The sequence below is a fragment of the Dendropsophus ebraccatus genome, chromosome 5, assembly GCF_027789765.1.
Source record: "Dendropsophus ebraccatus isolate aDenEbr1 chromosome 5, aDenEbr1.pat, whole genome shotgun sequence".
Classification (NCBI taxonomy): domain Eukaryota; kingdom Metazoa; phylum Chordata; class Amphibia; order Anura; family Hylidae; genus Dendropsophus; species Dendropsophus ebraccatus.
Genome location: NC_091458.1, coordinates 61482711 through 61495760, shown reverse-complemented (window position 1 = coordinate 61495760; position 13050 = coordinate 61482711). Strand labels below are relative to the sequence as shown.

Here is a 13050-nt window from a genome sequence, read left to right as displayed (position 1 = left end):
AAGGGAGCGTTATCTCCTGAATACCATTTTCTTTAATAAATTGGGTTCTACATTATATTAAGAGGACCCAGTGTCATTGATAACATATGACGAGTGTGACTGTAACAGCCGAAATTAACTAAATGTGTCTGTGAAACAAATGTTTCAGCTGATCATTCACTCTGATGGCTACCTTTTGAAATATTTTGGTTAGTAACAAGCTAATAACTTAGCACAAACAACAATGTAGTTAATAAACTATGGATAGTATGCTGGTTCATATTTTCTAACATGTTCATGACATGTTTGCATTTCAGATGACCTAGAGCAGGGATGGGGAACCTTTAGCCCTCCAGCTGTTGCAAAGCTACAATTCCCACTATTCCTGGACAGCTAAAGCAAAACTTTAGCTGTCCAAGCATGATGAGAATTGTAGTTTTGCAACAGCTGGAGGGCTAAAGGTTCCCCATCCCTGACCTAAATCATTTCTTACCTATGGGTCAAGATGCAAAACATGGTCACTGTTTAAATAGGGTCATTAAAGTTCAACTATAGACCAACTCAATATTAACGGACCAACTGAATATTAACAGACCCTGAATAAAAACCCATTACAACAATTTAACTTCCATTGTTATGTGAAATTTTACTGCATTTTAAGTTTTTCTCAAGTAATGACGAAATAGCCCATCTTCTACATAGGCGAAATGGAATAAACCATTTGATAAAAATTATTATCCTGATATCCGAATAGCCACATCTAAGTTCAAATTTAGTCACTGGAAGAAAACACAGCTTTTTTGTATGAACCCCAAATATATATTTATAAACAATACACCAAAACAGGAGTAAAATATAAAATTGTAAATTAAACAACACTATGAATAGTGAATTGAGCTAGATTGCAGGTAAATGACATAAATGTAAAAACACAATAGTAATGTTCAATAGAGTCTTCATCTCCACTTTTCAAACATTTACAACTGCCTTACACAGAACAATATATAGGATTTGTAAAGATTGCATTGTGAAGCTGCCATACTGCACGCAAAATGTAAAAACATCCAACCAATACCCTATAGTTCTAATAAACCAATAAATTAAACAGCTATCCCAGAAGATCACAAAAGATACCGTTAACCATGTGCACGGCAAAAACAAGTTCACGACTGTTCCTGGGAACCAACTGTCTATTTTTAAATACTATATAATTATTTTCTTCAAAAATTTTACATAGAAACAGGTTTGCATTAAAAAACATCACTCTTTACTCATACATTCGAGTGCAAAGCACCCACAGCGGTGAAGGCTTGAGGGTTCATTTAAAAATATACTGTACTGTACTGTATGCTCATTTTTACAGAATTGATCTAATTCCTGTCCTGTAATGATATCAATTTTTTAAGTGGCGCTTTTATCAAAGAAATAGGGGATATGAAGTTAGTATGTTACTAAAGAAATATAAAGCAAAGAAGTCAACAAAATTATACCTATAGTTTATTTGTCTAAAAATCATTTTTTCACATCAGCTGCCCATATGCCCTATGAAACGGCGACTTCCACTGTATTAGACTGGGCCCTTCAGTGTATTACATATTCATTCCTTTAAATGTCCACCATGTTATACTGCATGTACCATAACATATGGCCAAAGATGATGTCCCAGGGTGATAACAGCTAATTGCTGGGACTACATAAAAATATGCCAACCTTCTTCCCTACCGCCATCAGCATGGTCTAAGTAGATTGACATCTATTTCCCCTTTTTTTCAGCAGCTCCAACTCCCTGATAAAACACTCGCCGCAGTCCTGCCGCTCCCAGATTAATTAGATGCTCAGCGAGTCTCATAGACTTACATTGAAAAAACAACCTTCAGTCCACATCCAAAGCCCAGTGTGATATAGCTGGTCACCCTGGAGAGCAGCAGGGACTAGTAGTCTGTAGATAGGGGAAAAAGGTGGCTGTTTACCCTCCCCCTCCTTATGCCGGGAGGAGAAAAACCTTTTGGCTTGAGTGGTTCTTAGTTGTAGTGATTATAAATATATTCTGCCATTTATCGTCATGGGCATGTCATGTTATTGGGCATTGTATTGCTTTTTTATTACTTTACAAATAAAATGGGGGGTATTACTTGCTTTCTATATTATAATAGGAGACACATAATTCACATGGAATCCGTGAGGATAAAAAAAGCATAGTAAGCTCCCTGCCATAGGATTGCACCCAGAGGGCCTCTATGTGCCACTGGGCAGGCTCTGTGTACTTTACCATGTGAGCACAGTCTTGTTAGATGGTGCGAGTGCCTTTCATAAAACGGATACAAATAAATACATCAATATACAGTCATGTGGGGCAATAAAATTACCATCTGTCACATTGAGACAATGTAATTATATGACCATGAGTCCCATAACCACTGTGACAGTGAAAAACAGATCAGTTGCTCTAATATGTGGGAAATATTACTGAGATTTGTCTACATCTTTAACTTCAATGCCTATACACAGTATAACATTGTATCAGTTTCTTTTTGTTTCTTCTGTAAAAGCGGTGCCCTTTAGGAATGTAAGAATTTAATAGCGAATACCCTGGCATCTCTATTGGCCACACCTATTCATATAATCTCAGAGATAGCAATAATCTACAATGTATAAAATCCCCACCTCGACTACTGGATCCCATTGTTCCACTGGTGAATTGTAGATATGGTGAGATAGAATTGCCTGCTGTAAACATTGACGGAAGGGGACTGTTCAGTTTTACTGTTCTTTCAGTTATGAAAGAATTAAGGCATTAAATACTACTATGCTGGATCACAGCAACAAGGGGTGGTAAACTGAAAAATGTTACAATGGGGACATATCATTGAGATGGCTGGCATTAATCCAAATGCATCTTCTTTCAAAATATACACACACCATCAGTATATACATTGGACTTTTTTTTTCTTTTATATGACAAATTACACATTAGCACGGAAGAGCAACCAGACAAGCTTCCACTGGCAACAGTCAATGATGTAATGCCAGCTTTCTCATGCCAGTGAATGATAAGAGCTGGCTATACAAGAGCAGTCCGGGAATCAGTTCTTATAATGCTGGTACAACTGCTTTTTCTCCTCAGGATAGGGGTGCTCATAGAACTTGATGGCTCATTGGGACACCCATGTTGAAGAAGGATGTCCACACACTCTTGACTTCCAGCTCTCCTGGCGTAGAAGAGGGCAGTGTGACCATTAATGTCCTTGGCCTTCACATCCACACCGTACTGTAAGGGGAAAGGATACAGTAAGCCAAAGGGAAGGTTATGTGGCTAACTCAATATTACATACATAGATGAAAAGTGAAAAGTATATAGAATATTATGGCTATGTTCACACAAAGGGGGAGATTTATCAAACTGGTGTAAAGTAGAATTGGCTCAGTTGCCCCTAGCAACCAATTAGATTCCACTTTTCTTAACTCTTAATTAATTTCTTAATTCTTAAAAGATTCTTTGAAAAATGAAAGGTGGAATCTGATTGGTTGCTAGGGGAACTGAGCCAATTCTACTTTATACCAGTTTAAAAAATCTCCCACCAATTTATTTTCTCTTAGTTTTTGAAAAGAAAAATGACGCCCGTCATTTTGAGTTTAAAATTACGTCCATCATTTCACTGTTTGGCCGACTGTCAGTGCAACGACGGCTGTTGGTATATTATTTTAGTTTAGGTGGACTGATTGGCCTTTGAATGTGTCTTTAATTGAAAAGTCTATTGAATTTAATAGTAAAAACTGTGAAAGGATGGTGGAAAAAGACGTCCAAAAATAATTGTCATGATCATTATTTTGACATCCGCACAGACAACGTCCTTCATTTTATACACCGTGTGCATTGAACGTCCGTCATTCCACTGACTTTTAGTGCATTGCAGTAAAGTAAATCACATTGCGGCAAAAACGAACATCTTTCGTCCACCTTTTTTCTTTTTATGACATTGTGTGAACATAGTCTACGACTGTAATATAATGCCTCACCCAGACAAGCAACTGTGTGATGACCACGTGTGGTAGTTCACAAGCCAAATGAAGAGCAGTACGCCTTTCTCGATCCCCTGTGGCACTGTTGATCTGTTCCTTGTTGCTGTGTGCAAGAAGGAGTAAGACACTGGCAAGATTTTTTTCTTGAACTGCTTTGAAGAGTTGCTTCACCAATGAGATACCAGGGCTTTTTAATGGAGCCAAAAACAACCGTTGCTCATACTTTGCTCTTATCCATGACTCTCTCTCCTCCCTTAATACATAGAACAAAAGAAGAAGGAAATAAGAAATACAAGGGAAGATTCATAACAGGTGAGCTGCTATGAGTTTCTAGAGAATGCTCTTGGGCAACTGACTACACAAGCGGCACTAATCCAGGCCATACTTAAAGGGAATCTGTCAGCTCTTAGGCCCAACCTGAGGTGCTGACAGTGTGCTGTAGCTGACAGTCCCCTAGTGAGCATGGTGACTTTTGGTAATTTTATGTGCAGTGGATTATGCACAATCTCTCATCTCCTACTGTACTGAAGAGGCAAAAAGGAGTTGTTTGTGCCACACTCTGGCACACCTCACCACTCCTTCCTCCTGCCTCTTCTTCATGAAACATCAATGCTGCCCGGCCTCCTGTTCGCTCAGCTGTGAGCCAAAGTCTCTGATTGCAGATCAGTCCTCTGTAGGCAGTTTTAATCTGAAATAAACACACAGCTATAGTTGAATCTCTGTAGTCTAGGGGTAGCTCATCTTTCTAGTGACCTCACAGCAGTTCATTCTCTGGTTCAAATCCCCTGATGGAAAATAGGACTTTTTTTTTCTTCTCATTATTGTATCATTGTTAAGACTATGTACACACAGTATCTTCGCTCAGTATTTTGGTCAGTATTTTGCAACCAAACCAGGAGTGGATTGAAAAAACAGAAATGCTATGTTCAAACACTGTTGAAATTGAGTGGATGGCAGCCACTTAATGGCAAATAATTACTGTTATTTTAAAACAATGGCCGTGATTTGCCTTTAAACGATGGCCATCTGCTTAATTTTAAGAGTGTTTCTATAGTCTTTCTATGTTTTCAATCCACTCCTGGTTTGGGTTGCAAAATACTGAGCAAATTACTGTGTGTGAACATAAACTTAAAAATGATACAATAATGAGAAAATTAAATAAAGACCTCAGTTTCATTTCCATCAGGGGATTTGAACCAGAGAATGAACTGCTGGCAGGTCACTAGACAGGTGAGTTACCACTAGAGCACAGCTTCAACACATACCTGAGTGTTTCTTTCAGACATAACCTGCCTACAGAGGATTGATCTGCAATCTGAGACACTGGCTGACAGCTGAGTGAGCAGGAGGCCAGACAGCATTGATTATTCACGAAGAAGAGGGAGGGGAAGGAGTGGTGAGGTGTGACAGAGTGTGACACAAACAACTTCTCTTTGCCTCTTCAGTACAGTAGGAGACCTGAGATTGTACATAATCCACTGCACTAAAAATTACTAAAAGTCACCATGCTCACTAAGGGGACTGCCAGCTACAGCACACTGTCAGCACCTCAGGTAGGGCCCGGGAGCTGACAGATTTTCTTTAAAGGAGTACTTCAGTAAACTTTATTTTCTTTTAAATCAATTAATGTCAGAAAGTTATACAGATTTGTAATTTACTTCTACTTAAAAATCACACGCCTTCCACTACTTATCAGCTGCTGTATGTGCAGTGAGCAAGGGTGTGGAAAAGAGTGAGAGGGTTTGAGGAAGGGATGATAGTAGTAGTGGTAATTGTAAAGCCTGTAGATGGCTGGGCCTCTCCTGTATATAGCACTGAGCTCTGGAATTAGAGGATACACTAAGAGCTACAGTGAGTAACTGCAGGATGGCTGGGCCTTGTGATGCACGGCAGCCTTTCTTATGAACTTTTCATGGCCTCAGGTAGGCACGAGGGCTTCCATAGCAGGAACTGCATCAGTGTGTAAGGTGGTTGGTGGTGTGAACAAGACAACAGGGAGACAAGTAGGGAGGCGGTGTAACAATAATTCCTTTTCCCCAATGGCTCTTTAGTGGCATAAGCCACTACTTTCGGTTCCTAAAAGTATCCAGGGGTCTTGTACATCTTACCCCCAAATTCAGAAAGAGACAAAGGTACAAAGGCCTAAGTTAACTCTGCCACCCAAAATAATCAAGTTTATCCACTTTGGTTCCTGAACTGATGATTCCCACTCTGTAGAAGTAGAAGGCCCTTTACTGGCTGTGGAAAGTGCACCTGACAAACTCTCTCTTATGCTGCGTTTACACGAAACGATAATTGGCACGATCGTATGATTAACGATGTCGCAGTAACGATTTTTTTTCATAACGATCAGCGTTTAGATGGTACGATATATCGTACGGAAAAATCGTTTTGCAATTGCGCGCCCGCAGCCCAGCCCCCCGCTCGCAGCCCGGCCCTCCGCTCGCAGCCCGGTCCCTCGCTCATCCACAGCCTGGCTCAACGGTCAACCGCAGCCCCCTGCGCCGCCCCGATCGCCACCTCCGCCGCCGCTCTGAACGCCACCCCCGCCGCCGCTCCGATCGCCACCCCCACTGCCGCTCCGATAGCCACCCCACCGCCTCCGCCGCTCCGATCGCCACCCCTGCGGCTGCTACGATCGCCACCCCACCGCCGCCGCTCCGATCTCCACCCCCCCCGCCGCCGACGCAGCTCCGATCGCCACCCCTGCTGCCGCTTCGATCGCCACCCCCCCCCGCTCCAATCTGAAGAGGAGCACCGATTGGCTGAGGAGGAGCCGTTTGAAATTACCGGCTCCCCTCTTCAGCCAATCAGTGCACTGAAGAGGGGAGCCGCAGATGTCGAAGACCTGCTACGCGGAGCAGGTAATGTATGGTTGCGGTGGGGGCGACCAGAGCGGCGGCAGCAGAGGGGGGGGGCGATCGGAGCCGCGGGGGTGGCAACCAGAGCGGTTGCGGGGGTGGCGATCAGAGCGGCTGCGGGGGTGGCGATCAGAGCGGCGGCGGGGTGGCGATCAGAGTGGCGGCGGGGGGCGACCGGAGCGGCGGCAGGGGGGCCAACGGAGCGGCGGGGGTGGCGATCAGATCGGCGGCGGGGGTGGCGATCAGAGCGGCGGCAGCAATCGAGCTGGTGCAGGGGGCTGCGGATGAGCAGGGGGCCGGGCTGCGAGCGGGGGGCCAGGCGGCCGTCAGGGCTGCGGACGACCAGACTGTTTACACGGAATGATCGGCGAATTTTTTTGATCATTCGCTGCGTTTACACATACGATTATCATTCGAATTCGATCGTTATCGCGCAAATTCACACGATAGTCGTTACGTGTAAACGCAGCATTAATCTCATCTCCAGCTGTTCTCCTCCTGCTGCTCAGCTTGTAATCCAATAGTCTCTTGTTTCCCTCTTTCAGCAGCTTTTTCTCTCCTGTCTGATATCCTAACAGCTTTCTATGCTTGTTTTTGTCTCAAGTTGTTTCCTGGACAGCTACTCAACTTGTCTCAGCTTTACCCTACATCTGCAGATCTTTTATAAGGAGTATATTAGCACACTCCACCTACCTTCTAGTAAATTCTAGAACAAGCTGGAAACTTTCTATACTACCTAAAGCAGTACCCAATATAGACTACAGGTGTCAGTTTGTGTAGTGTGAATGTACGGCAAGTAACACATTCTCTGACTGTCAGTTACACTGGTACAAAGATTACATAGCATAACCTACATATACAGTTGGAGAACAGATACCATCCTAGGTCCAGATTAAGGAATTGCCCTCTGATATACTACATATACCCTGCAGGAAGTGGTGTTTTCTTTCTAGTCTGACACAGTGCTCTCTGCTGCCACCTCTGTCCGTGACAGGAACTGTTCCGAGCATTAGCAAATCCCCATAGAAAACCTTTTTTGCTAAGTAGTGGAAGGCTTGTAATTTTTAAATAGAAGTAAATCACAAATCTGTATAATTTTCTAAAACTAGTTGATTTGAAAGAAAAAAAAATCCCTGAAGCACCCTTTTAAAGAGGTTGTCAGTCCAGGACTCCACTCAAGCTTTATGACTTTATCCTTTAACCCTTTCACGACCTGGGATCATTGATTCCTCAATGCCCAGGTCGTGATTTGACATCAGCTTATGGGATCATAATGATCCCATAGCTTATGTCCCCTATGTCTGCCCCCTCTCCGCTGGCCCCTGTCGCTTTCATAATCTTTTGACAGTGGCAGAGGACAGAGGGGAGGGGGCAGAGTGCACAGCCGCATGCACGGCGCGTGTCCTGCCTTCCCTTCTGTCTCTTGCCGGCCTCCGTAGCTAGAAATCGGAAGCCTGAGGCTTCTGGTTTCTATGGCTACCATCGGAGCTCTGTAATCAGATCGCAGAGCCCCGATGGACACCGGAGAGACAATTCTCCCTCTGTAGAGGGGGAAATGTCTCTCCAGAGCCCTATAGATACTGCGGTCTTGCTGACCGCAGTATCCATAGGGTTAACTCTCAGCACCGGAGCGCGGCTCCGGTGCTGAGAGTTCCGGCAGGTCCCTGGCTATCACTGATAGCCGGGACCCGCCACGGGTGACACAGGCGTAGCTCCTATGCCTGTGTCATCCTCTGCAGTAAATTAACGTCACTGCAGCACCAGGCATAGGCTGCAGCGACGTTAATTTACTGTGCAGTGGCAGGAGAGGGTTAATCAAATTGGAATCAAATTTGAATCAATTTTAATTAGATTTCTGCCTCAACCTTAGCTCAATGTCAGGTCATAAAATATTGCCTTCTTAAGAATATTTTGTTCTCTAGTAAATAGTAAGCCCCTCTCCCTGCTCATTACAAATATAAATACAGTTTTTTTTCTCAATTTTGAGTTGTGATTATTAAATAATAGACTCCTCCCAAACAAATTCTAAATTTGGGTTGACCTGCATACATTACACATATAATATTGTACCTATCACAAAAACTCTACCTACCTTGGGGAGTCTGGGTTTGGCTTGGTTCGACCTTGAGTTGTCGTCTCCCAGATGCTGTTGGCCATCTCATTGCCAATGGAGTTCAGAACAAGCGTCAACTCAAGAGGCCAATCATCCAGGTCCAGAGAGCGCACACGAGACAGGTGTGTACCAAGGTTCCGATGGATTCCTGAACATTCAATGCAGATCAGAGCTCCAAGATTTAAGCTAGCCCAGGTGGGATCTAGTAGATAAAAACATTCACAATATAAGATGTGTCATTACATGTACAGTAGTTGTATAATGCTGTCATAGTTCATTCACGTCTACTAGTTATCATATTAAGGATTGTGACACAGGAGAGAAGACAAGTAGACAAGAAGGAGGGAAAGTGGTGTCTTTAACAACATTTTGAGGGTACATTTACACGTATGGGATCTGCAGCAGATCCTGTACGTGTGAGCAAACCCTTTTTGCATTTAAAGTGATTGTCCAGAAAAACTGTTTTATTTTTAATCATGTTAGGGGTGGAATTTATTTTTTTTTTAAACTGTATTCAACTGACACCAATCCCCACTGCTTCACTCTGATTATGGTTGGTGATTATGGTAGATGATTATGGCTGAAGCTGGTTACAGTTTCGGCAAGAGATTGGCCGAGTGGGCATTTTTCCATGTGTTCAGAGGAGGGCAGCAGAGAATAACACCAGAGGGGATCAGCAGCAGTTGAGTACATTTTATAAACTATTTAATTTTTATCCTGGGCAAAAATAAAAATAATTCTCTAGGCAGCCCCTAAACATTACTCACAGGGCATGTAAGTTACGTGTACAGAAGTAAAAGGGGTATTTCTGGCCCGTATACTTATAGCTACAGAGTATCTGTCTATAGAAAAGACATTATCTATTCTATAGAATGGACAATAGGGGAGGCTCGATAATGCTAGCGATAATGCTAGCGATACATGTCTGTGTCAGGTCTAGGGCTTTTGCAGGCTGCAGTTCCCAGTCAATGTAGAAAAAATATATATAAACTTTTTTTTACATTTTCATAATTTTACATTTGTTACTTTAATAACATTGCAATTCAAAATTATATGAAGGTTAATTATTTATTTTGGGAAAGACAAAGACGACAAGGGTGGTCAGCACCCAGTATAAAGAGTTATGCTTCCTTGCATCATATATGGCTTTTGAGCATGAAGGTAGGGCCCCTGGATACCGGGGTGTTCATAACAAAGAAAGAAACTGGATTCTTTCAGCTCACATTAAAAGTTCCAATTTTATTGTAGCAAATCTTTAAAACAATAGCCGACACGTTTCGAGCCTACCTGGCTCTTAATCATGGCATCCGGATTTGGAATAATCTAAGGGGAAAAAATACATACATCCCATTCCACAGGTCACCAGAAGATAAAGAGACTCTCCGGGACCATAACAGCAGGAGAGAATCATAGATGGCACCGCTATGTGATGCATCACATAGCGGCACCATCTATAATTCTCTTTTTTTTTTTTTTTTGCTTGGAAGGGGTGCGGTTTTATATTAGTTACTTTTATAGTCGGATCATGTGCGGTCTTTCAGTTTTTTGCACAAAAAATTGTGCAGCAGCACTCCATTCCCACCCTAGCCATTCTGTTTTAGCCAAACATTAGAACAGAAATTTCATAAGATTCATCAAGACCTGTGCATGGAATGAAAAATTTTGCAGAAGGTCCAAAAAAATAGCACAGATGATACATGCCCCATAAAGGGAATCTGTCAGCACCCGGGCTCTACCTGAGGAGCTGACAGTGTGCTGTAGCTGGCAGTCCCCTTGTGAGCATGTTACCTCAGCTGTAGCTGTCAGTCAATATCTGCCAACAGAGGACTGATCTGCAATCAGATATAGTTGAATCTCCTAACCTCCTCCTTTGACGCTGTGGTCTAGGGGTAAATTTTAAAAATTATGCAATAATGAGAAAAAATAAATAAATAACTTAATTTAATTTCCATCAGGGGAATTGAACCAAAGAAAACAAACTTTTACTGGTCTCTAGACAAGTGATTTACCCCTAGACCACAGCTCCAACACAGACCAGGATTATTCATGTAGAAGGGAGAGGAGGAAGGGGTGGTGAAGAGTGATGGAGTGCAGCACAAACGTTGAGGCACACCTCCTCTATGACTCGTCATTATAGTAGGAGACCTGAGATTGTGCATAATCCACTCCACAGATAAATTACCAAAAGGTAACATGGTCACTAGGGGACTGCCAGCTACAGTACACTGTCAGCACCTCAGGTAGGTTCTGGGTGCTGACAGATTCCCTTTCATGTTAGTTGCATTTCCCTACATGATGCCCTAGATGTCAATTACACAGTGACTCCCTCTGTAATAGTAACCCACTACAATGAGTTTGCATACTTAGTCTAGCACCTTTTTGTAAGCTTTGCATTCAGAAAAAGGGTTGTACAGAAGTTGTTAATCTTTTAAACAAATAAAAAAGCAACATACTTGGAGCATTACAGTCTACACATTGGTTATTTCCTTTCGCATTCCGGATAGCTTGAATAGCTACCGCTTCACTTTGGCTGTCCATGCGAGCCTGAAATCACAAACAAGTAACACGTTAGAATTTTTCAGTTGGAAGTTGCAATATTTTTCTCCTTTTCCCTGTGCAATGCTCCCCACTCCAGAAGGGGCAACGATTATAATACCTTTTATCTAATTAATACTATTTATATATACTCAATCGTAAAAGAAGAAAATTGCATTTGTTTATTAGAACCTTTGTTATTATACAGTGTGTGCAGAATACATTGTGACATGCGGAATCTTATAACCTGGGACATTGCTATGAAACTGCTGATAAAGGCTATTTTCACACATCATTCTTTTTAGGTAAAGAACGGACGCTGATTGCAATGGAATCAGCTTCCGTTCTTTACTGCAGGGGCGGGAAAGCATTGCAGTCAATGCAATACCACCCGTTGTGCTCACACAGCGTTATGTTAACGTCCATTCTTTAGAACGGGCATTAAAATAATGTACCTGCCTATTATTAAATAATAGCTGTTCACACAATGTAAAGTGTGGCAGCGGCCGCTCATTACATTGAAGTCAATGGCTAATTTATCTGCGGGCACACCTAACGGTGTCCGCAAGTCAATGTTAAAAAAATAAAGTTCTTGAAGCCGATACAGAGGAATGTCCTGAATGCAGCCCAGCAGCCGGAAGTTTAACAGCGTTTGTTGCATAACATAGTGTGAACATAGCCAAAAAGAGTAATGCTTCCTTTACTTTGTAGGTCTGTATCTCTAAAACTTTTTAAAAATCCAGGCGTTTGAAGAGTCAAAGAGGAGCGCCACGGCACTGAAGAGCCCCAGCTGCATCACCTCTCCCCATTTACTTGTATCGCCTTTTCAGCCTCCTCCATTTATGATTGACAGGCAGAGCTCTCTAAACCTGCTGAAATCTTGAGCAGATCATTACTGCAGCACAGCTTCACTGACTCAACCCATTTCAATCCCGATAAACAGCGCTTTCACAGGATTTCAGCAGGACTTGCCAAACCATTATAGATGGAGGAATCGAAGAGGGAGGTCCAAGGGAACAGGAAGAGGCAATACAGCCCCAGCCACAACTCTTCTTTATTATACAATATAGCATTTTCCCTCCGTTACGCCTTCTCCAAATCTGTGCCAGCTTAAGAGTTAACCTGCAAAGTGGATACAGTAGCCTGTATGATGGCTCCCATACATGACATACACAAGGGGCATGGGAACACCCTCAGTGCACCAAACAGACTAAATAACATATTACTATACATTGTGCAGCTGACCAAGTGCCACTTGGGCTATCAGAGGACACCATTAGGGTTAGTGGGGACAAAGTTGCTGATATAGGCCCTTTAAAATTGCTACATGTCACACTCTTGAAGGCTTACCTTATTCTTGCTGCTTTCACAGCACTGAAGACTTGCAAGAATCTGGCTTTCTATAGCTTGAACCCAAGAATCCCTTTCCTCAAAACTGCTGGTCTCAAAATGCCATGTTTGACCGGTGCTGGATACAATGATGAATTCAAAGTTTTCCTCTTTGGAATGAAATGGAAATGATTACGCACTATCCACTAGGAC

At 42.6% G+C, this 13050-nt stretch overlaps 1 protein-coding gene across 4 annotated transcripts in view; it reads right to left on the bottom strand.

Annotated features, from left to right (window-relative positions):
- Window positions 1-429: 429 nt before the first annotated feature.
- AGAP2 (ArfGAP with GTPase domain, ankyrin repeat and PH domain 2) overlaps window positions 430-13050 on the bottom strand; it is a 228318-nt gene continuing 215697 nt past the window's right edge. For all 4 annotated transcript variants that reach the window (XM_069970330.1, XM_069970331.1, XM_069970332.1 and 1 more), the window contains 5 exons: window positions 12859-13007; window positions 11427-11517; window positions 8953-9175; window positions 3997-4252; window positions 430-3247 (listed from right to left, as the gene is read on the bottom strand). In XM_069970330.1, the coding sequence (XP_069826431.1) occupies window positions 3041-3247; window positions 3997-4252; window positions 8953-9175; window positions 11427-11517; window positions 12859-13007 (926 nt within the window). In that variant the 3' untranslated portion in view covers window positions 430-3040. The remainder of the gene's footprint in view (window positions 3248-3996; window positions 4253-8952; window positions 9176-11426; window positions 11518-12858; window positions 13008-13050) is intronic.